Source organism: Spea bombifrons, chromosome 8 (assembly GCF_027358695.1).
Source record: "Spea bombifrons isolate aSpeBom1 chromosome 8, aSpeBom1.2.pri, whole genome shotgun sequence".
Lineage (NCBI taxonomy): Eukaryota > Metazoa > Chordata > Amphibia > Anura > Pelobatidae > Spea > Spea bombifrons.
In genome coordinates, this window is record NC_071094.1 from 3,537,760 (window position 1) to 3,563,182 (window position 25,423).

Below are 25,423 nucleotides of genomic sequence, written 5' to 3' on the forward strand. Positions count from 1 at the left end.
ATCACAGAAGTTTCGTGCTGACCTTTTTAAACAATTTTAGGATATTCTCAGAAAATAATAGCTTTTTTTTTTTAAACAATTCTAGGATATTTTAAGCCAACAAATGTCGGTCTGTCCCATGCTTTCAGAGTCATTATGCTCAAAACATTTTTATCTCGAGTCCTGCGCCAGTTACAGCTATTGGAAGAACCCAATGAGAACTTGCCGGGGGGGTGGGGGTGTTCATTGGTGTAATTAAAAAAATGACATATATATATGTATGGAGAAATGATTTAAAGGGGGCAGGTTTAATATGCGTTACATGGTATCCGGTGTTATTATGGGGGGCGCCGATACCCTCTTAGTGATTATAGGGTTAATAACGTTACATGACTCTAGCATGACCAACCCATGGCTGATGGTTGGCCGCAGTTGGGATATGAAATCGGGCAGCGTCTGGTAAAAACAGATGGCGGCGCGGACGCTGGCATTTTCCTAAATGTCGCGGGTGAGCCGGCGCGCTCTTATATCGGTGCGAGGGGCCGCGGACCCCCTCGGAACGCCCGTTCCGGAGAGCGAAGGGTCCCGGCAGCGGCATCGCGCCTCGTATTGATTTTCTTTCTGTAGGGAGATAGAGCAGCCGAGTTAATCTCGCGGCGGGGCTTTAATGCACTCATGAGATCATAAGAGGCTGCGTAAGCGGCAGCCGAGGCCCCGAGTGGGTTTAGGTCTATACAAATACAAATGGAAAGACTCGGCTATAATTATCTGCCGCTCAGTAGAGATGGTCTGCGAGGGGAAAGCGCCGGCCGTACGCTTTACAATAGAGACGCTTGAAACTATTATAGGGGGTCCGTTGCCATCGCAGTGTTAAGCGTTACTAAACTGATTAATCGAAACTACCTAGAGTTTTTTTTTAGCTTGCCAATCAGAATAATTGTTTTGGACATTTTTTACCTTAAAAATGACCTTTCTGGAAGCGGAGATCGGCGTTATCTAATCAGGTTATGGTCCTGAAGTTCTCACCCTTCTTCTGTCCTTCTAAAGGCAGCCTGAACCAATCAGCAACGATTAGCAACTTAAAAGTAAGGGAGAGATAAATTAACGGGGAGGAATAATCATGCAGACCCTAAGAACAGAAAGTTGAGGTGCTCATGGAATCGCTTTATGGGTTAAAGGTCCAATAATAAGCCCTGTAAAATAATTCAAAGGTGATAAAATAAAGCGTTCTTACAGCTTCCTTAACCACATAAACAATACAGTATATATGCAGCTTCTGGGTTGCTATAGAAACATAGAATTTGTCGTCAGATCGGCCCTATCTAGTCGCTCGTTTCTCCTTAATCAGTTGTTGGTCTCGTCTTAGATTCAGGAGCCGTATGACTATCCATGCATGTTTAATACCCTCTACCACCTCCGCTGGGAGGCTGTTCCACTTATCTGATGTGGCAGAGCAGCTAAAGGACATGGATACCCTTCTAACGTGGTCCAAATTGGTAGCTCCAGCCAGGAAAGCGTTAAATTCACTCCGTTCCCTCCCTAAATGGCAAGGCGTGCATGGTAACATCGCAGCGTGCCCCCCCCCAGACAATTAGGGGTTTGTTTCACGTAATGAAAATCCAGAATGTGCCAGCGGCCGGTTACAGGGAATCAGCGGATAATTACAGAGAGTATGGGGAGGAAAAAAAAATGCGAGCACGGAGGGGAATGGTTTGGGAATGATGTCATCCTGGGAATAGTGATTATTCCCGGTCTCGGATCTGGGGATTGTCGTCGTGTTTCAGGCTATTCTTTGTGGTAATGCTGAACACGTATATTATTTCATAATTATTGCCCTTTTGTGGGGGTATTCAATAATTTGGACCCCCCCCTCCTCCTCGAGGGGCCACAAACAGGCCAAAGTTTCAGGATATCCCAGCTTGACCAGGGGTATTGGGACTTTGTGGCCTGTTGGTAGCTATTGGTGTAACTGAGTGGGGCATTTAGAAGAATAATGGGGCTTTTATTTACCCCGTTTAATTTATAAAGCCGTTTCCTGCTGTTTCTATACACATTATCGGGGCTTCTGTCTATAATCCCCCCCCGTGTCCGGCTTCCCCATAACCAAGTATTCATTACCAACGCATTTCGCGTTACTTATGTTTTCTGTAAGGTCACTGGAAAAAAAGCTGCTTACCTATGCTGGTTGCTGGAATAAAACTCTCAGTACTCTCTGCCAATTGGCCTCGTATACTCATCAGCCCAGTAAATTACCCCTGGTGTATCTGCCCCCCTCGTTCCCCGTTTTCTCCTGACGTCATCCCAGTTAGACAGATGGGAATCGTCACCAAAAGGATATTTTCATCTGCTTCCCGTTACCCTAGCAGCTCCGGCATTACACATTCATGGCAGGCAATCTGTAATTACCTAGAAAATGGCTCTTTTTTCTTCTTTTTCCTTTAAACCAAAAAAAGAAGAAAAGAAAATCAATGACTTTTTAAGTAATTCTGCCTGGATTACTGTAGTTAAGAGTGAAAAAGTATCATTTTGCCCTCCGTGTCTTTAATTACACGGCCCCCGTATATATTGTCTTTCTTTTGGGGTTCTTTTGTATAAATTTGTGACATGTTAATTATTAAAAGCTAAACCTTATTATTTGTCAAAATCAGAATTTTTTTTTTTTTTTTTTGTTCCCGTCTGCTGGGGGAAGTATATTCCTTTTGCACACTTTACTTCCTGTTGTACAACTTCCTATTAAGATAGTGTTCGGGGATTGTAAGCGCGTACGGAAATGCCTTCCCCTATTTCCTGAGAAACAACAAAAGTATCTTTTTAATTCTAAATATATAATTTATATTTGGAATCTGTACAAAATATTATATTATTATTTTGCCTATTTTTTGAAAAATTCTAGAAACATAGAAAAATAGAATCTGCCGGCATATCGGCCCCATTCGGCCCCCGTCTAGTCGCCCGTTTCTCCTGCTGTAAAGACTCAAACCTTAATCAGTCGTTGGTCTCGTCTTAGATTCAGGAGCCGTATGTCTATCCCATGCATGTTTAATGCCCTCACTGTATTACCCTCTACCACTTCTGCTGGGTGGATGTTCTATTTATCTACCACCCTCCCAGTTCGGGAGAAGGGGGCGTTGCCAGCAATTCACAAAATGGCGGGCTCCTTATTAGTAGAAAAAGCAGCAATAATTGCTTAATTTGGAAATATCTTCTAAATTACATTATTTTATTCTTCTTAACTGCAAATTCTCCTTTAATATATAATTTAATCAGATTAATTGGAAATAGTCCAATCCATTAATAAATTGTAATATATTGGCTTTAGATCAGAAATACATTTATCGTATTTTTAATGTAAGAAGAACGAAATGTAACGACTGATCGCGACCTTGCTGGTCTATTAAGGAACTCCGTGTTCCCATTCCCCCGATTTTATATCCTTTAAGAGCCAAACCATTTATTCAACTGGCTTCCGATCAAAAAAAAATCCAGCCAAGCGCATTACACTCGGGTTTAGGGAAATGAGAAAAGTAACCGCGGTTTATATCATTTAAAATGATATAATTTTGCTCCTTTTGAGCCCATTTCTGAACTTGTGCTGTAGAATTTGCAATGTTTTCCTGATTTATGAAGATCTAAGGATGGATCCAAGAATAAATCAAACGGTTCTGTTCAGCAAAGCCACTTTGGGCTGGCCCAGCAACACCCGCTGACGAACTACAATTCCCATCATCCTCTGCCCTAATGACATCACTCAACCTCTGATCCCTCCACGCTGAATACTCGGCCTCCAGGGCCGACTATTAAATTTTTTTTGGTATTTATCTACCAAATGAAGCAATATTATTTATATTTATATTATAATATAAATATTTTTTAAAATATTTTTATTTTACACAAAAAAAACACCAGATAATATATATTAAGTTATAAAATGACATAATATAAAAAAAATGTTTTAAGTAGATTTAAATGATTTCATTTTCCCTTTTTTACCTGCAGTTCCGTATCTTACCACTAGTCCTCAACTTGGTTTCTCATAATTTGATCATAATTTTGATGACTTCCTCCGTATTAATGAATGATATGTCGTGGAAATTATAAAATAAAAATAAATATATATATATATTCACATCAGAAATGGAAAATTAAGAATAATATTAACCGAATCCATTGGGATTTCCCCTTTGAAATGTCCGTTTTCTTATCTAATTTTGGCGCTAAATACGAACGGACTTTCGACGTATTTTCCCGTATAAATTAATAATCGCCGTTTTATGAGATATGGCGGCATCGGCCAAATGCGAGAGATCTGAGGATCATACGGTACGTTTTTAGTTATTATTCCTGGCGCGCCGTCTGAGACATCTTTGTAGTTTATGAGAATAATGAAATAATTGGTATTTCGGATCATCAGAGGCTGTAGAAATGTTATTGTGGCCTCTGTTAATTGGGGTGCGGGTGCTTCTCGAATATGCAAGGGGGGGTCCCGCTTAATCACGATGCAAATTATCTGTATTCCATATTATTTCTATATTCCAAATTAATTTTATTTTTATTATTATTGTTAATATTTGTAAAATTTCAAACATTTATTTAGGTCGCGTTTCTGGAGTCTTGCCCATACCCTTATTAAAGCATTTGTGAATTTATGCTCTTTCCTATAAAACAGGTTTTACAAAAAATGGTCCAAAAATAATTTTTTTTGAGCAAAAAAAAAAAAATTGCCGATTTTCCGTCGTATTCCTCTCCTTTTAATAACATCGCTGCGACCTGCACTGACACGTCGTGTTCTCTGTTAGTAATGCCGGGCTTAGCTCCATCATGTCTTACAAGTTCGTGGCCTCAGCGAAAGGTCTTCTTGAGATGATCAAAATCGTTGGGTTTGGGGGTCCTGCTGTGCTGCGCTCGGCACGGTCGGGGGTCGCTGTCCTCATGCGCGGAAGGTTTTCAGGCTAATGAAGTATTGATGTCTGGTGGAATTCTCGGGGTTAAGCGTCTTTGTACGTATTAAAGGTTCCCGCATGCAGAAGGTCCCCGTCTAAAGGTCCCCCGCTTGCTTCTTCGAACCTGCAGAGACTTTCTGAAATCGATATACATATTGGACGCATCCTCTTCCCCCGCTGCCAAAAAACTCTAATCTGCTTTCACTCCATGTTGGCTTTAAACGTCTTCGCTGCCGGTGGAAACGCAGCTGGGGAGATGGCGGCCGAATTTTATATAATCCTATTTATGTCTAAGCGCAGCCGGAGAAGAGTCAGGGACGTGCTGATAGATTTTCTCGTTACGACATAAAGACTCAAACCTTAATCAGTCGTTGGTCTCGTCTTAGATTCAGGAGCCGTATGTCTATCCCATGCATGTTTAATCCCCTCACTGTATTACCCTCTACCACTTCTGCTGGGAGGCTGTTCCACTTATCTACCACCCTCGCAGTAATGTAAAAGCTGCTGCTCTGTTGAGACATCATTTTGCTGGTTAAAGTACAGCACTTTAAACCCTCCTGTCTCTGTATAACGGGTAAAGGGTATGTGACTGTCTGAGAATCTCGTTTAATTGTAGGGGGGGGGGGATATAATGAGTCTATAATTCGTCGCTTGGCCAGATGTCACATAGCAGCGCTCTCATCTGGAAATACATCAGGAGCGATCATAAAGGCTTTAACACCGTTACCAGGCGATAAATAATCACTCGCTTAGGGCTCCTCTGTAACAGAACCAGGTTTTAATACACATTACACACAAGTCGGGACGTGAACAAAATACTTCCAAATTCTGTCTTTATTCTTTAACCTTTTCAGTGTCGCTGCTGGTTACTCAGCTCTCTGATACAATGTAACACGTATATTTTTTGGGGGGGAAAAAATACATGGTTCCAGCTATTAAATATTTCCATATGTTGTATGAGCCCTTCCTAACTTAAGATTTCCCCCGATCACAGCTGAAACCGCGGGCTTTCATTATAGAATTGGGTTATCGCTGATAATAACCCCCCCTTTACACAGTTCCAGGCAGGTATCCTTTTCAGAAAGACTAAATGGGCCAATTGGTTCTTTCCTCCATCCAACCATCCATCCGCCCCCATCTATCCAACCATCCATCCGTCCATCTATTCGTCCATCCATCCATCCGCCCATCTATCCAACCATCCATCCATCCGCCCATCCATCCATACGTCCATCCATCCAACCATCCATCCGCCCATCAATCCAACCATCCATCCGCCCGCCCATCTATCCAACCATCCATCCATCCATCTGCCCATCTATCCACCCATCTGCCCATCTATCCACCAATCTGCCCATCTATCTGCCCATCTATCCAACCATCCATCCGCCCATCTATCCAACCATCCACCCATCCGCCCATCTATCCAACCATCCATATCATGCCTCCATTCTATGCATTCAGCTCCTCTATCCACCCATGCGCCCAGCCCTCCTATCGCTTCTGTCCAAACTTGCGATCGTTTCCCCGGCCGTCCATCCCAGCCACCCGTCATATCACCCACACTTGCATCCATCCACCCCATCCATCTATTTAAAAAGGCCGACATAAGGACCTCATTTGAAACTGTATCGCTGCTGGCAACGCTCTCCTCTTCTGTGTCTTCAAGAGAAAAATCCCACAGGGGGTTGACCCGAGTAATAACGTACTCATGTATAATGGATATCCGCTCTGCCCCAGAGGATGTTCACCCTTCTGGCCTTGAAAGTATCAGTCTTCCAAGACACCCAGCTAAGAACAAACTTTGATGTGATCTCCTTTCTTTGTAATAAACGTCCCGTCATCAAGGAATTTATTTCAGTTGCGGAAACGAGGGCTTTGAAATCCTTGAGTGGTGACTTAATCAGGCGCAGCAGATGGACGGGACGGGAGTCTCTGTTTATTTTCTAACTGTGTTACGTTCGTTTCTTAACACTGTTGTCCCAGCTAATGTTACAACTTGGCTCGCTTGCAAAACGACTGTAAAGAAAAACCCTTGCGTTATCTGTACGGGTCGTACATCAGAGCCGTTTGCCTCCATGCCAATTCCAAGCCAAGGGTGTAGCAGAGGTACCAAGAAATAATAATAATAATAAAAAAAGCTACCCACAGTTCTTGTGATTTTTGTACACACCTAGTTAAGGGCGAGACGGTGTAGTACCTCCTGAAACAACGAGAGCTGTAGACTACGGAGGTCCAAGAGTTTGGAACCAATACTGAACTGAAAAGGGGACCTGTCTGTAGCTTATAACTAAGAGGTCTTGGTCTTGATCCAGGTGGATAAAATGTTGCCCAACTTGAATTGGACTTGATAAAATCCCGACACATTTCAACCAATCAGAACTCTTTAAATGTAGTCCCATCTTGGAGCTCCAAGTGAAATTGATGTTCCTTCTGGGTTTTTATGTACTTAGCAGCTGGAAACACAATTTCAGCGATATCTCGGGGGTTTAGTAGACCAACACGCTTTATGAATATGGCTATCCTAACAAATCTTGGTCTTCTTTGCTTCCCATGTCCACTCATGACCTCCTTTGTTGGTCAACTGGACCTTTCCCACCTCTCTAGTAATATCGTAAAACCTTTAGTTCAATGACCAAGGTGTCCAATGTTTGATTGTAGATATTTAATCATTGTTGATCTGTTAGTAGGTTAGAGAAGAAGAAGGTCAGACCACTGTTGGGTCTTTAGTAGGAGCCTCTGTTTTACTTGCAGAATGATTTATTTTGAACGTCCGTCTAAGCCGTCTGGTATATGATTTTTTTTCTTGCCTTTGCGAATCTATCTGCTTTTTCTGCTGTTAATTAGACGCCGGGTTGCGGTGAGGGCTTTCACGTTTTGTAGGATATAATTATCAATTCCGTTCATCCGTGGCTTCGTAATCTGCCCCATGTGAAACAGGAAAAAAACAGCGGGGAGCCTGGCTTCGTCAATAAAACAGGGCATGCAGACTGTCGTTCAGGGCCTTGCGGGTCTCTGTAGAACAGAAATATACGCTGATATCAAGGTGAACGTACTCATTACCGCAAGTTTCAAGGATGTTCTGACTTCATTTTCTTTGGCTTGTTTTAAATGGTGTTCCTGGGTTTAAGTGATAATTGCTTTGTGAAAGTAAAGACGCGGGAAGTGTTGATGCACAGAGGCTCGTTACCAACGCGCTACCACGCAAGAAATACAGGGGAACCAAGGACACGTGTAATTAACGCTCCTTGATATTGGTGATGTATATAAGGCGGATTCTTAGGCTTTAATTAAGAGCTGTTAATGAACTAGAAATCCAGGCTTGGACCACCATCAGGTAAAGCGGCCAAATGCCCGGGGGTCCAGTGCTCAATGGCGCCCCTCCGTGTATCTGCATCGCCATTAGCGGGGCTGATACCATCCTTTAGTGTATGGCTGCCAGCTGGATCCATGTGTACGTTTTCTGCAACTGTTCTGCTGCCCCACTGCCCCTTTTGCCATCGTCGCGGTGGTTGTGGGCAGGTTGGGGAGATCCTCTCCCCAGGGAGCCGAAAAGTTGGAGGTCTGTGTCGTGACCCTCTAAAGCTGAGCGCCACATGGTAGCCACATACCCCAACACAGGTGCCCCAATTATGACACCTGAAATGTTGGAGGGTATGCAAAGGTGTAGGAGCGTATATGGCTGCGTATATCCATAGGGTTACTGAGGACCATTTAAGGTTAAAGGTCATCAGAAGAAGGAGCCCATTGGTGCCGGCTGCTATAGAGAGAAGTGAATCGGGCCAGAGGTAATATAAATACTGTCAGGGTGGACGCCTCGCAGTAGGAAGAATATTAACTTTAAGAGATTAGTGAAAGTATATGTGTTATCCGGCTTCTTATCTTCTGTCTCCTGCTGTGTCTTCCAGGTGATATCGGCACTTTCCAAGGTTTCCTACCACGTCATAGCACAAGCCAAAGGAATAAGGTAAGCGATCCGTTTAATTTTAGGATGTTTTATGGATGGGCACGGCAGCAGGGAATGGGTGTCGTTGGGGCAGATTTACACATTTTACCAGCATCCCCCTAAAACGTAATACAGAAGAAAATGCATTTTCCAGGAGAGTCACGATAATCAGGCCTATGTCTCAGCTGTCGCACTAACAACCAGAGCACAGCGCTCAAATCAAGCACCGCGCAGCCTGGAAATGGAGGAGATGGGCCATGGGGGGGGGCAGAACACCCCATGACATCACAAGATCTCCCTATATTCGGGGGGCTGGGTTGCGGGTGACACTAGGACGTCTCCTAAATGGGGGGTTGAAAGAAGCAAATGCAGAATCCCCCCCATGCGTTTGCAATAGGGACCACATGACAATTTTAAGGGGACCACAACGTGCGTATGACGCCTGCAGTGTCCCTTTAAATCCTAAACTAACGGTTTTATTTCATGTTTAGTTATCTTCAAGGACTAAATCCGTTTCTCTGTTACATTTCGCGTGGCGTCCCATCATCTAACAGACCACACCTCGTTGTTTATACATATTTCACAATCCGACCTTAATAATCGGCTCGGGACTTCACCCCCCCCCCTCGTTCCTGACTCCGTCTGTCTGCGTTCGGGGAGGAAGACTTCCCAGCTGTTATATTTATTATACACGGGGATTGCTTAATGTAATTTATTTCTGAACTACTGAAGTTATTTTATTGGAAGTGCGGCCGTCGTTTACATCGCTTACCCCGCCGAGAAGCATCTCAAAAGTATTAAAAAGCCAATGTCTCGTAAGAGCCGGTTAATCATCATTATTCTTGTAGATGCAATATATATATATTTTATACTTGGAACCCTTTTGCCACCAGTTGCCACATACGCACGCACTGGTATTTCGCTGTACGAAGGGTGTTGCTTTGCAGTAACTGTGGCCGTGAACGCCTCGGGGGAGAGAATATACGGAGGAAGCCGCCAGATTTCAAATTGTTCCGGTTCACTGAGAGTCCAGGAGTATTTCCAAAAGGACATCCAAAAAATTACAGACATTGCAAATATAAGGCGGCGCATGAGTACATAATGCAAACTAGAGTATAGTTCAACCACCAAAAATGACTGTTTATTCACTAAACCATACCCTGTCTTTGTTTAGTCTGTCCAGTCCCTCTCTCACACCCGATTCCCCTCTTTCCTTCCCTGATTCCCCTCTTTACTTCCCTTGATTCCCCTCTTTCCTCCCCTGATCCCCCTCTTTTCTCCCCTGATGCCCCTCTTTCCTCCCCTGATGCCCCTCTTTCCCTCCCCCTCTTTTCTAGGAGGTCAGAATGTTTTCTGGGTATGAGGGGATCGCAGGGTTCTACGGCCCTAAAAGCCCCGATAATGTGTATATAAACAGCAGCTTTATAAATTAAAACCCATTATTCTTCTTGTTAACGTCTTATCTAACGGATACGAGTCTAAAATGCAGGTTTTGGGAAATATGACAGATCCACTTAAAAATGAATGAGCCGTATTTTAAGAACGCATGTTTTTGGCATTCTGAGGAATGTAAAATGGTTGTTTTTGGATTCCTGATCCATGTCCCATACTTAGTGTTATGCAGAATGATATAATATTCAGTAACTTTGTTCCGCTTTGTTCCCTCTTCTCCATTGTATCTCTGTGTTTTTCGCACTTGTCTATCACTCTCGATTCCCACTCTTTACACGTTGTCCACTATCTTCAATTTTCCGCGCGCCCTCTCTTCGCCCTCCCCCTCTTCACCCCCCCTCTCTTAGCGCCTCTCCGCCGACTGTCACATTAGGGACGACACCTGCAATCGTCACATTTCATATCGTCGCCCCGGGTTCCCGCTGCTGACCTAATTAACTATTCTATACAAATCCCGGTCGGTACGTGCACCAGGCTAGGGGGCACCGGGGCAAATGAGCAGATTCTCAGGGTCTGGAGCCGCCTCCTTCATATTATCCTCTGAGCATCCTGATTGGTGCTTTTCTCCCTGCTATAAACTAAAATCCCTGCTTGAATACAGGTGACTCTCTTCAGAATACCTTTACTTCCTGATAAGCCGTGGTTTCCCTAAAGTCCATTATTAGAACCATTGGGCTATTGGGCTGCCACCATTAGCGATGGCCAATTAAAGGGTTAACATTCGTAAATCCTCAGGGATAGGATACCTCCTAAATTTTTTTTAGACCTGCATTGGTGGCTGCAGACCGAACGTAGGATTAGATTATACCATTTGGAAAAAGGTGACCTTTACTTCTCGTCAAATGGCGCCCCAGGGTTGGGTAGCATTGGTTGATGCGCTGTTTGGGAGGCCGCCCAACGATCTTGCGAGGTTCGGGAGCTAAGGCTGTCCAAAAAAATTATTATTAAAAGACGACATCGGAAGGAATCTACGATCCCGGCCATGTTTTGGTGCTTGTCAAGTTAATGCCTCCTTGTCCTGGACTGCGTGCCGTAAGGTGACATCTAAACCTGTGCTGCCTACCCAATGTCACGCACTCGCGCACCCTCGCCTACTGCCCAATGTAACCGCGGCGGACACGATTTTTATTCTTTATTTAATATATCAAAAGAATATTACCGGTCGCCGGGCATTCAGAATGCCACCAGAATCCAAATAACCCTTTAGATTGTGATTATTTGGGGAGTATAGTTGAAGCGATAAAGAATTTTCCCAAGGACGAGTAGAGGTCGTCAACCACCTCCATGGCAGGTTGGGGCAGAAAACTTTCATCCATCTCGAAACTTTGCGGAAAGTAGCATTTCGTGTTTCGGCCGATGAGTTTCCGCTCTTTGTCTCGTCTTTCGTTATCGCCAGCTTGGGTAAATGGGCAGATTCTCAGGGTTTTTACCCCAATCTCAAAGTCTTGAAGGTGAAGGGGCAGATTCTCAGGTCTGGAGCCGACTTCTTCACATTCTCCTCTGATTTAATGATTTCTGAGCATCATGATTGGTGCTTTTCTACCTGCTCTGTCACAACAGCTGGAGTCCCTGCTTGAATACAGGTGACTTCATTCAGAATATCTTTACCTCCTGGCAAGTCATGGCTGACGATCGAAGCCCCCCCCCAGTGTTGGATCTGTAAGAACGAAGGAATCCATAAATAAAAAGCCACGCCAAATAAAATCATTTGTGTTGAGGGCGAGGACTCCAACTCAGCTTTTGCATCCAAAATGTAATTTTTGCAGCCAGAGGTTTTGAATGATGAATACGAGCTCCCTCCTACGCAGGCACGTGGCTCCATGGCTAGCGGAGACCCATCCAGCTCATTTATTTCCAGGCATGTAGAAGCCCCTTAAAAACTACGCTCCAAAAAAGAAAAAATCAGGGTGGGAACGTCAGAAAACTCCATGAATTCTTTTGTCCTGAGAGCAAACAAACCCAACCCCGTGTGGCTTGGCTGGGATTTCCAAAGTCCGCTCCTGAATCAGCTTTTGGACGTTATCCACGGCCGGGGTTATTAGCATAACCTCCCGGACACCGCCATCTGCACCAGCAACACACCCCCCGCGTAGGGAGTTACGTGGACAGGTGCCACGTCGGAGCATCTCTTACATGGAGAGAAAAGAAAAGTCATGGAATCATTGATAATATTCAATATTCAAAATATATGGTCCATGCTACTAACGCACTGCAGATCTTATCCTTTATCACTCCCATCACTCCTGTGTTCCAATGGCCCTTTATCACTCCCATCACTCCTGTGTTCCAATGGCCCTTTATCACTCCCATCACTCCTGTGTTCCAATGGCCTTTTATCACTCCCATCACTCCTGTGTTCCAATGGCCCTTTATCACTCCCATCACTCCTGTGTCCCAATGGCCCTTTATCACTCCCATCACTCCTGTGTCCCAATGGCCCTTTATCACTCCCATCACTCCTGTGTTCCAATGGCCCTTTATCACTCCCATCACTCCTGTGTTCCAATGGCCCTTTATCACTCCCATCACTCCTGTGTTCCAATGGCCCTTTATCACTCCCATCACTCCTGTGTTCCAATGGCACGTTGTGTTCATTGATCCAAGTTGAAGTTTAAAAGGATAATTGATGGTTAGAAACCCTTTTTGTAATTATGTTACAGCCAGAAATGTCCTTGTTGTTCATGAAACCAGCTGAGTGACCCCAAACTTTTGACCGGTTGCGTGTGTTTAGTAAATATACCGTAACAATATCATATGGCAAATCCCTTTGTGTAATAAATGAATTAACCCCGTAGTCTCTTTTTATCCCGCAGACCCTTCCCATCGGAGGACACCGGGGAAAATGACGACGACATATACCGCAGCCTGGAAGAGCTCGCAGAGTGAGTTTTAAACACAGCTCCGAACGTCCCTTTAGTCCCCCGTTACGTTAAACTGTTTTTTTTATTTTATTTTATTTTAAATGAGGGTATTTTTTATCATTATTATTGATTTTGAGCAGTAGTCTGTGCTGGTGAGAGGTTCGAGAGGAGGCGGCTTTTCTGCAGACATTTTGACTCCAGTTACTATATTTTTAATCTTATATTGCGGAATTCTTTAGCTCTCGGTCCCTTTCAGATGGTAGATAATCGTCTTGAGGGTGTTCATCAGGGATAGACGGGTCTCTCCAAATTCAAGCAGAGAGTAATTCGATCCGCCGACCAGCCGAATGTCTGTACCCCGTGTTTGTTTCTTGGCCGTTTCGTGGGATGCGTGGACCAAAGGAGACGATGATCGTTGCCATTAATAAGCACCGGAAGGGAAGCAGTCACAGGGTGAACAGGACACCGTTACATACTTACAAAGTGTCCCTGTTTAGTCTGACCAGTCCCAAATCCCCGAGTCCATTATTCCTCCCCTGTTTTCTAGAACATCAGGCTTGAAGCTGTTTTTCAGCAATGCGTCTTTTTTCTGTTCCTGTTAAGCGTCTCGGAATCCCATCTTGGGAGAGAAACAAGAGAGCGATTAAGTCGGATTGTCATTAATAACTGTGTCTGGATATTATTACCCGGGAGAAATCCCACTGAGGTCCTTCTCGTCGCCCCCGGTGGGAGTTTGAGTGGGACTGACGCGGCGCGGAATCAACATTTATTCATCATGGGCTTTTTATCCTCCGCAGATGGATTTAGAGAAAGGAAAATAAATCTCGCTTAGAAAAGACGTATATTTTTTTCCTCCCCTTCCAGCCGCCCGGCCGCCGTGAGCGTGTAAAGACGCTTTATATGAGTGATGGGCTGGATTCGCGCGGGGGGGGGGCGGGTAAAACGCTCTATTTTATGCCCGACAGACACCTAAGTGCTGAATATAAATTAAGGGGATTTTTTATTTTTTTAGTATTATGTCTTCATCAAAGGTAGTATTTTAACCCCCGGCGAACCAGGAGAGCAGATTTCCAAAGGCTGGGTGGATATAGAAACATAGAACCTGCCGGCAGATCGGCCCCATTCGGCCCCCGTCTAGTCTGCTCGTTTCTCTCGCTGTAAAGACTCCAACCTTAATCAGTCGTTGGTCTTCTCTTGCCCTCCTAGCCTCTCAGGATCTGGTGCTAATAATAGAGAGGCCTTCAGCGGCTAGTTAGGCCTAAAGAGAGAGACGTCGGCGGCCAACCTGTAATAAACGGCTCCCTCCGTGTTCAATCGGCCCCATCAAGCACCTTATTGGATATGTTTTGTGGTCTTATTTCCATAGCAACCAACGAAAATGGTCAGTTGGACCATTCCAGTGGTAGCCATGGTGATAAGATCTCTTTTTGTCCCATGTTGTCCAGAAGACCACATACTTGAAATTTGACCGCGAGGCAATAGCGAGCCACGTGCTAGTAGCCTAATTGTGGATTATCAGGGCTTGTGTGCCAGGCGGCATTAATGGACGGCGGTTAGCAGTAAAAGGAAGGCTGCTGTTGGTGTAATTCCATTATTCAAATATTGATTCAGAGCCTAAGTATGTTTTACCCCGAGGGCAACAAGGTCCACAGCTTGTGACCCGCCTGAGGCTGAATGTAGCGTACGGCTGAGCGCTTTCACATGCGCGAGGCGGGGGGCCGCTGAGACCTGTGCGACGGGCCGCAGCGTGAACGGAAGAAAAATATCATATTGCAAGCCTTCGTGTTTAACTCTTTCCTTGCCTCGGGGGTCAGTTCAGCATCCCTACTCTGTGTTGGGGGGGCAAGGGGGTATCGGTTTCAGTGCCAGGGGCGTATGATGATAACATGAGGCTCAATGGACTTGGATAGCTAAACATAGAGAAAACACTTATTTTTTAACTTTATTTTCACTAATTGTGGACATTAACCTTATAAATAATTATAATGTAATTATGACATCATACGCCCTCCTCTATTAAGTTGCCGATTGGTTCAGGCAGCCTTTATAATGGTTGAGAGCGAAGAAAGTGGAAGAACCTTGTTAATTTTGGTTCTGCCACAGGCTGCCACCAATCGTAGCATCTCTGAGCTCTTAAGCTGGTGATTGATATATAACTAGACATGGTTCAAGGCTGTTTTGTGCCACGAGCATGCTTCCCAACTGTCCCGGGGCATTGCGCCCATGCACGGTAGCGCCACACTCTACCTCCCGAGCTCTACTGGCCTCCACAGTTTCTTCAGAAGCCCCAGCCGCCTGTCAGATTGCAGTAACGTTCCCACCACCTAATCCCATACTCTTGGCCATCTTTATCATGGCGCAACTTGAGTTATTCTTGGTCAAAGCTCCCAATATGGAGCGAATCAGCATGAACATTCCATGGTTGCCATAGAAACTGCTCCGCATTTAGACGCTTTCCCCCGGAAACATATTCCCTGCCAGATCTCCAGAACGAGCGAGGGTGGGGGGAAAAAAGGCTCTCTTTGGAAAGGTAGAAGAGTCTGACCCTTCCTACAACCAACCTCTAAGTAAAGATGGTCGCTCTTTTCCCAGAACCGATGACTGGAAAAAGTAGTCATGGCGGTCGCAGAGAAATGAGTTCACAGGACGTCGCATCCACCTGGAGGACCTCCGAGGTCCTTGGAAACGTCTCAGAAACGTGTTTGGACTTTATTAATAACCAAGAGACGGACTCGACCAATCGCTGCCTCATTAAAGAGCGCCTTTTAATGAATGTAAACTCTACTTTTGGCCCGGGTTTGCGATCTGCTGATAATACATGTAGCTTTATGCAGGGACAGGACTCTGACCGTCCGCAGAAGGCCCCCGGGACGGAGTTGATGGATGCTCTGTATCCACTTGCCTTGCATTAGCCGGCCAGATGGCTGCCTGGGAAGAGCCTCCTTCAATTAGAAACACAGGGAGGTTAACAGATGGAGGAGACCGGAGGAGGAATGAGACAGGTCTACAAACCCGCCATCATTCACTTTAATGTATTTGATCATCTGACAGGAGCTGAAGGGGGCCGCGAATCATACGCAGGACGCTTCTTATATTACGTTACGGAAAATGAGACCTCAACAGGGATATTACAATCTCCGACTCTCGAAAAACAGATCTTTTTTGGAATGAAATTGTGAATTTCAGCCTGAATATTCCCAAAAATCATTCATGATTATTACTGGAGCAAAACCCCCCAGCACTGTATACAGTAATATAACCCCCAGCACTGTATACAGTAATATAACCCCCAGCCCTGTATACAGTAAGTTAACCCCAGCGCTGTATACAGTAATATAACCCCCAGCGCTGCATAAAGTAATATAGCCCCCAGCGCTGCATAAAGTAATATAACCCCCAGCACTGTATACAGTAATATAACCCCCAGCACTGTATACAGTAATATAACCCCCAGTGCTGTATACAGTAATATAACCCCCCGTGCTGTATACAGTAATATAACCCTCCAGCGCTGTATACAGTAATATAACCCCCAGCGCTGTATACAGTAATATAACCCCCAGCGCTGTATACAGTAATATAACCCCCAGCGCTGTATACAGTAATATAACCCCCAGTGCTGTATACAGTAATATAACCCCCCGTGCTGTATACAGTAATATAACCCCCCGTGCTGTATACAGTAATATAACCCCCAGTGCTGTATACAGTAATATAACCCCCAGCGCTGTATACAGTAATATAACCCCCAGCGCTGTATACAGTAATATAACCCCCAGCGCTGCATAAAGTAATATAGCCCCCAGCGCTGTATACAGTAATATAACCCCCAGCACTGTATACAGTAATATAACCCCCAGAGCTGTATACAGTAATATAACCCCCAGCACTGTATACAGTAATATAACCCCCAGCGCTGCATAAAGTAATATAACCCCCCAGTGCTGTATACAGTAATATAACCCCCCAGTGCTGTATACAGTAATATAACCCCCCAGTGCTGTATACAGTAATATAACCCCCCAGCGCTGTATACAGTAATATAACCCCCAGCGCTGTATACAGTAATATAACCTCCAGTGCTGTATACAGTAATATAACCCCCAGTGCTGTATACAGTAATATAACCCCCCAGCACTGTATACAGTAATATAACCCCCCAGCGCTGTATACAGTAATATAACCCCCCCCAGCGCTGTATACAGTAATATAACCCCCAGCGCTGTATACAGTAATATAACCCCAGCGCTGTATACAGTAATATAACCCCCAGCGCTGTATACAGTAATATAACCCCCAGCGCTGTATACAGTAATATAACCCCCCAGCGCTGTATACAGTAATATAACCCCCCAGCGCTGTATACAGTAATACAACCCCCCAGCGCTGTATACAGTAATATAACCCCCAGCGCTGTATACAGTAATATAACCCCCAGCACTGTATACAGTAATATAACCCCCCAGCACTGTATACAGTAATATAACCCCCAGCGCTGTATACAGTAATATAACCCCCAGTGCTGTATACAGTAATATAACCCCCAGCGCTGTATACAGTAATATAACCCCCCCAGCGCTGTATACAGTAATATAACCCCCCCCAGCGCTGTATACAGTAATATAACCCCCAGCGCTGTATACAGTAATATAACCCCAGCACTGTATACAGTAATATAACCCCCAGCGCTGTATACAGTAATATAACCCCCCAGCACTGTATACAGTAATATAACCCCCCAGCACTGTATCCAGTAAAAAAAATGGTGGGACTTCCCCTTTCAATAAGTTGCGAACGCTGTGATTTTAGCAGATTTGAGTATCCGCGGTGGAGCCGGTGAAAGAGACATTTGAGGTTTGTGACCTTGCTATCTCTGCTTTTCGTCGCCTCTCCGGGAAGTCACTTTGTGAAGTCCCTGGGCAGAATGTCAGCTTTTTTTTTTTAGTACCAATTTAATGATCATTTTGCATCAGGGCCGAGCTAGAGAATGGGCCGGTGGCCAAAATAACACGTCGGGGAGCCTGTCACTTTTCATATTTCATTAAAAGGTGTTCTCGCTCCGGGCTGGTAAACGGATATCTTTTTTTTTTCTAGCTGCATTAACTTTTCCTCATCGGAAAATATTCTATAATGCACAACAAATTATATTAATTCCTGAGTATTTCACACATTTTGCCGGCAGGTCGGCCCCCATCCGGCCCCCGCTCGTGCTGTAAAGACTCAAACCTTAATCAGTCGTTGGTCTCGTCTTAGATTCAGGAGCCGTATGTCTATCCCATGCATGTTTAATCCCCTCGCTGTATTACCCTCTACCACTTCTGCTGGGAGGCTGTTCCACTTACCTAAAACTCCTTCCATTCCACATAGGCCTCTGACCCTCTGGTTTTAGATAATACATTTTCTCTGGCTGCCCCGGGTCTTGCCAATACGCACCTACACGCAGCCGTCACGAGATGTTGAGATTTCAAACAATGGTCACCGATCGTAAAATGGATCAAAATAAACCTCCCGCCCGCTATAAAATAAAGCGATAAAAGTGAAATTACCCGGTTTATATAATGTTACGGCCGGATTGCTGTCTCTTTTAACGGCGCTCACGTAGAGGGAAAAGATTGATGGCTTTTGTCCGAATGCCCCATCCCGTTCCTTTGCTCCGCGCGAATACCTTCTGGCCGTCAGATGTCCTCCTAGTCTTCCGATGCCAATCTTCTTCGGGGTTTTCGCGCTGCTGGCAGATGCCGCGGCAACGGGTCAGGATAACAGCAGATTGCGACTTGCCCCGGTTCATTGTCGGGGGGGTGGGGGGAACGTCTTCGTAGAGAGAGCGGGGATTCTTTTGACAGCCATGTCTGTGTTTTTCTGAACTCTGACTTCCTTCCGAGGCAGAAGGACGGATCGGCTCCGGGGCGGCATCTGCAAGCAGCTCCGGGCGTCCCAAAACCGCCTAATCCCCCCCCCCAAAAAAGAGAAGAAAATATTATCTGGCATGGAGGTTCTGCTTAAAATCACTCAAGACTGGCAGGGGATGGAGGAGGGGAGGATATCCCTCCTTTAAGATGTATCTCCTTTTCTTATTTATTTTTTCGGTGAGGTGGAAGGTAAAATGTTTAGGTTGAGTCTGGAGTGCAAGTAGAGACGGGCGAAGGTAAAGTATTCTGTAGGGCAGTTTGAGACGTCAGAGGTTTTAGGTGGGCCAGGGTTATCTGACACCCAGGCGGTGATCATTCTTGGTGTAATTATGGTCTAACTCAAGATGAAAGTTACTAAACTTGGAGATGCTCCTTAAGTTTATTTGAAGGCCTTTGGTTTGACCAAAGTTTTTGGACGTGGTGAGGACTGGGTGGCAGTTAAGTCCAAATCTCTGAGCTCTCCGGCACCCAGTGTTACCCCAGAAAGAGTTTTGAGGTACAAATTTGTTCAAGACATTCCAATTTTAGGCTAACTATATTGTTAGGCTGAAGACTCCATCTTCTCTTGGGCCATATATATCTATCACCATATCCGTTTTCTGCATTCGGATAGAATTTCTCAGGACTTCCCGGGTCTGCTTTGGTCTCTCGCCCAAAGTCTTTAAACAGTCACTGCTAGATTTACAAACTCCTAGTGGTACCTCAGTAGCTAATCATCGTCTATGAAATAGGCCGTCGTGCCCATTAACCTTGTAAATAGGTTTTGACAGCCGATAATAAAGCAATTTGCCCGTTTAGTCTGCCGGGAATTCTCTAAAGAGCAGAATCTTCGTTCGTGATATAATTTGATGTGTCTGTCCTGGACGTTCTGCAACTCTCCTTTCGTTTTACCCTCCACCACATCGGCTGGAAGTCCCTTCCGTCCATGACTTTGTCCGATATTGAATGACAATTTGGTGGAGAGGTTCTTTGTCTTTGATCGATCATAAATGATATTTATTTTTCTCTTTTAGCGAGCATGACTTGGGAGAGAACGATACCTACGACGTCCCTTGTGAAGAAGATGACATTTACGAAGACATCATCAAAGTGGAAAATCAACAGCCGATGGTAATTACTTACAGGGCACGGGAGAGCACAGAAAGCTCCGAATCAATCAGAAACAACAGAATTCCGAGCTCATGCTTTATATCCTATTTACAAGATGTTTCCTCCAGCTTTCCCCTGTGTAGACGTATCTCAGCGGGATCGCCCCGTGCAGGAACCGGTTAGAAAGCTCTACCAGAAATGGGCAAAGGAAGCACGCTTTTATGGATAGTTGAATAATAAAGATGGTGCCTCCAAATGTTACCAATGTATCTTGGTCATAAGTTGGTTGTATTGATTTGGCCTGGCTGTAGGCCAAAGTATAGATGTATTTTCTTAAACTGGCCAAGTGTTTGTTGGAACAGGCATTCCTGTGGTCTAGAAGACAATCGCAAGGCTTCTACGTCTAGGTCCACAAGCTACACCAGTGATGGCTAAACGTTGGTCCTCCAGATACTGATGTCTATGGTCCTTAAGACTTATAGCCAGCCATGGAGTATCTCGGGAACTGAAGTCCACACCAGCTGAAGAGCCAACTGTTTGTCATAACTGCCCAAAACCATATGATTTGTTTTCATTTGGTCAGCCATTTTGGGGTAATAGAGATCGCTCTTCAGGGTTGCCCCAAAACAGACATCTAACTGTCCCAGTGGGATTTCTCCTATACTTGATACAATGGAGCCATGTTTGCAATGAGCTGCAATCTTTAAATGAACCCTGGAAGCCAATGGACCATTCTTGAAGACTGGTCCAAATGTAAAACTTTGCCCCAAAAACCTTTCTGGTTAAATATAACGCATGAGTTCTTCAGATAAAAGGATACTTTGTCCCAAGTCAAACATCGATGCCCCGATCTCTTCCTCTTCCTATTAAATATTTATATCGGGTTTCAGAACCTCTGCCCTTATAACGAGTTCCGCGTCAACGCTACGGAAGTTCCACATTCCAAATATCTCAAAAATAATAAGATTGTTTTAAGAATCTTTAACGCAACGTATAGATTTTTTATGCAGCGTTAACCAGCGTTTAGGTGATATGTCCTTTAATTCAGCTTGCGATGCAGACACAGCCTTAAAGCGACGGTTCTGCTTGCGCCTGAATTGCCCCTTGTCCATATCCCCCTAGCATATCACATATAGAATGCGCGGTTTGTCCACATCACGCACGCTCTTTTTTTTTTATTCCGGACCCCTTTGGCAGACGCTTACGCCTGCAATCATCTGGAAGCAGAAGTGCTTGTTGCTTGGACGGGTTCCACATCGCTAGGAGCCCACGGAGAAACTGCAAAGGGCAAATGTTAAAAGAGGAAGATCGGAAAGCGGCTTTCCGCGCGGGGAAACGGGCTTTATTTTGTAGTTTTAATCATTTTGGTCAGATCTTTCTGCGCTCTTGTCATATTTTAGCCCCTGGCTGCTCAGACTTTGACTCCTTCATTATGCTTTTCTTTACTCTTTTCCACTTTAAGCTTTGCCGCTGACGGGCACCGAGGATAATGTGTAATGCTTCCAAATTCTGGACCGGTCCTTTTATATAAACCCCCCAACAACCTTAACCTTTTCTGTTTGGCGGAGGTGTCTCAATGGAATCCTATGCAATAATGGATGTATTGACCTTAAAGTTAATATTTAACTGATTATTTTGATATTTTAACATCCATGGCTGGACTGTCGAGGCGGCCCTGGCACTCTCGGCCACCAGCCCACAGGGCATTTGCCTGTTACCATCATTAACAGTATCTAATAAATATATATATTTATTTATATAAAGGATTTTTGTGTTTATATGTATAGACGCACACGCTACCGATCAAAAGCTTGGGGTCACTCATGGAAAATAAGGACATTTCTGGCTGTAACATAATTACAAAAGGGTTTCTAACCATCAATTATCCTTTTAAACTTGGATCAGCGAACACAACGTGCCATTGGGACACAGGAGTGATGGGAGTGATAAAGGGCCATTGGAACACAGGAGTGATGGGAGTGATAAAGGGCCATTGGAACACAGGAGTGATGGGAGTGATAAAGGGCCATTGGAACACAGGAGTGATGGGAGTGATAAAGGGCCATTGGAACACAGGAGTGATGGGAGTGATAAAGGGCCATTGGAACACAGGAGTGATGGGAGTGATAAAGGGCCTTGGAACACAGGAGTGATGGGAGTGATAAAGGGCCATTGGAACACAGGAGTGATGGGAGTGATAAAGGGCCATTGGAACACAGGAGTGATGGGAGTGATAAAGGGCCATTGGGACACAGGAGTGATGGGAGTGATAAAGGGCCATTGGAACACAGGAGTGATGGGAGTGATAAAGGGCCATTGGAAAACAGGAGTGATGGGAGTGATAAAGAGTGATGAGTGACTATGAAGAGATTCCATTAAAAATCAGCCTTTTCCACCTACAATAGTCATTTACAGCATTAACCCCGTCTGCGCTGGATTTCTGATCCATTTCATGTTACTTTAATGGAGAAAGTCGTTTTTTTCTTTCCCAAAACAAGAACCTTTTTGTAAGTGACCCCAAACTTTTGAACAGCAGTGTGTATATATATTTAAATGTTAATGTAAAAGTATTTTCATCCCAGTAATCTATTTGATTTATTTCCCAATGCCTCAGATAAGGTACATGCAGGTAAGGATGATTTTAACTGCAATGGATATGATGTCATTGTATCCCTGTCCCCTGATTGGAGGTTTTCCCACCAATAACCATCGTTCATAGGCATTACGCTATATGAAATTTGATGATACAATAGATGATGCATGTATCGCATGGTTCATCTTAACGGTGTTTTTATTATCCTTGTAATTCTGAATATTCCATCATAGATGGACCGTTTTGTCTTCGAAATGATTCAGGTGTAATATTTAATTCCAGGGATATATTCAGACCTGTAAGAAAATCGCTATGCGAGAATTGATTGAAATACTAGCTTTAAAATGATAACTGTAGCCATTATTACGAGAAGAAGGCAGGTTGGCCCGATGTGGGCTACAGAGGACGCAAGTCGGTGGCATGGTCCAAACCCACTCCATCGAGTGAACAGGGAGTGAAATCACTTTGACTTGGAACATTTGTTGGGAGGAATGACGTGTTTTCTGCGATGCTAAAGCAGCTGTTTTTCCTCCTCTTAGAAAATGGGCATGACTGAACACGACAAAAGGAATTGCTGCCTGCTGGAAATCTACGAGACGGAGGAACGTTACTACAGGACTCTAGAAGACATCAAGACGGTGAGTTCCGGACTCCATCAAAGCTCATTTCTCTTTATCTGGATGTTTCCTGCGTACGATTATTTATCCCGTATTGGAAATAACGTTTTTTCTGTCCATCGATTCTCGTGCAAGTGTCCGTGTTTAGTTCGGCCTTTGTACCCCAAATGCCTGCGCACCCTCTTTCCTCCCCCGATGCCCCTCTTTTCTAGGAGGTCAGAATGTTTGCTGGGTATGAGGGGATCGCAGGGTTCTACAGCCCTAAAAGCCCCGATAATGTGTATAGAAACAGCAGGTGCGTCAATGAATAAAATCAGCTCAAAAGAATCCTTCATTACATTAATAGCCAGCAATAGGGCAAAAAGTCACATTAAAAGGCCCACCCCCATATACATACGGCTCCTGAATCTAAGACGAGACCAACGACTGATTAAGGGTTAAGCAGGAGAAACGGGGCCGAATCGGTCTGATGTGCCCATAAATTCTACATTTCTTTGCAGTTTCGTATTAATGGTAACAATGTTGTCAGATCAGGAGCTTTTCTTACCGCGCACGTTATGTCGGCTTGTGAGTGGCAGTCCGGCCAAAGGACGCCGCAGTAGGACTTCGCTCCGTCGTCTCTCATATAGCTGGAGGCTGGGAATTAGGATATCGGTGCCAGCTCCATACGCCGAGGTCGCACGGGGACCCATGGAGGTCAATGGATGACACATTGATCTGTGTGTTTAACCGGGACGCCCCCTTCATCTCAGTGAATAGAGTCCCTGGGAGATAAACACGCCAGGCTGGGAGAGTCATCTCGGAAACATGGAGTGAACTAATTATATCCTGGCCCATTAGCTCAGAACAGAAGGCTCCCTCCACTTAAATATATCTGTTAAGTGGCGTTAATCATCTAAATTGTCCCCAACACGCGCCCCCCCCCCCAAGTAGTAGAGGACGATCGTCTGCCCGAATAAATAAAATGGAAAGTGTATATAAAATATATTTAAAAAAAAAAAAAATTGTTTTAAATATTTCCTCCTCCTCTACGTTCTTTAACGCTAATCATATGTCCGGTTCCATCTTCCTCCCTTATGGAAACATCATGTGATCCGCCTCGTGGCAGAGCTTCTACAAAGCTTTTCCATAGAGATCCAAATTCAAGAAGATAAATATAATTATAAAGTCTATCGAGGGGGATTTATTCATTAAAACGCAGTATTTCGGTAGGAGAAGATTAGTAGATGTTCTACACGGGCTTAAAGAGATCTGAACACGACCAATCTGTGGATTAATGGTAAAGGATTTCGATGCCGAGGTCCCCTTCATTCATCGGGTTTTGTCCTTTTTTCTTTTATTTCAGAACTACGTGATCCCTTTAAAGCCTTTGCTGAGTCCTCAGGAAATGGCCGTCGTCTTCATTAATTTGGAGGTGAGCATATCGAAGAGATGGAGACATTTACGACCCCCGTGAAACGCGTTATACGTACACGACCGTTCAAAAGTTTTCCTTGTTTTTGAAAGAAGAGCCCCTTTTCCCCCATTAAAATAACATGAAATGGGTCGGAAATCCAGCACAGACGGGGTTAATGCGTGAATTGTCTTCTGTTCTGTTTCAATGCTCTCTAGGAACTCATTAAAGTCCATTTCAATTTCTTGAGGACCATTGAGCTCTCAATCAAGACTGGTGGCAGCACCATCGGGCAGGTCTTCCTGGATTACAAGGAAAGGTGAGGGAAACCCCAAACATTTTTATGTTTCAGATGCTTTGCTGTTGTTTTAACGAACAGTCTGATAGTAGCTGTGGACCATTCTGTCCCATTTCTGACCCCATTAACCACCCAATCCCAAAGGAAAGGGTGCAGATCTGTCCTTCGCCTAATTTGATGAGGACGTTGAAAATGGTCTAATTTATTACGCATCGTGATGTTATAAATGGGAAGAGTTCCAAATAAATGCCTGGAAAATATGTTTAAATCTACTATAAAGAATGGGAACAAGGGTTACCTCTGGTTCCTCGGGATTTGGCTGCGGTTCCAATCATCCCTAGGCAGT

General features: G+C 44.5%; 1 protein-coding gene across 4 annotated transcripts in view; it reads left to right on the top strand.

Annotated features, from left to right (window-relative positions):
- Nucleotides 1–25,423, top strand: part of VAV2 (vav guanine nucleotide exchange factor 2) — an 84,279-nt gene that overhangs the window by 42,481 nt on the left and 16,375 nt on the right. For 2 of the 4 annotated variants that reach the window (XM_053473520.1, XM_053473522.1), the window contains exons 3-9: nt 8,828–8,886; nt 13,131–13,199; nt 20,101–20,197; nt 22,791–22,805; nt 23,309–23,407; nt 24,732–24,800; nt 24,998–25,098. In XM_053473520.1, coding sequence (XP_053329495.1) covers nt 8,828–8,886; nt 13,131–13,199; nt 20,101–20,197; nt 22,791–22,805; nt 23,309–23,407; nt 24,732–24,800; nt 24,998–25,098 — 509 coding nt within the window. The remainder of the gene's footprint in view (nt 1–8,827; nt 8,887–13,130; nt 13,200–20,100; nt 20,198–22,790; nt 22,806–23,308; nt 23,408–24,731; nt 24,801–24,997; nt 25,099–25,423) is intronic. The other 2 variants (XM_053473521.1, XM_053473523.1) reach the window with 1 other exon arrangement.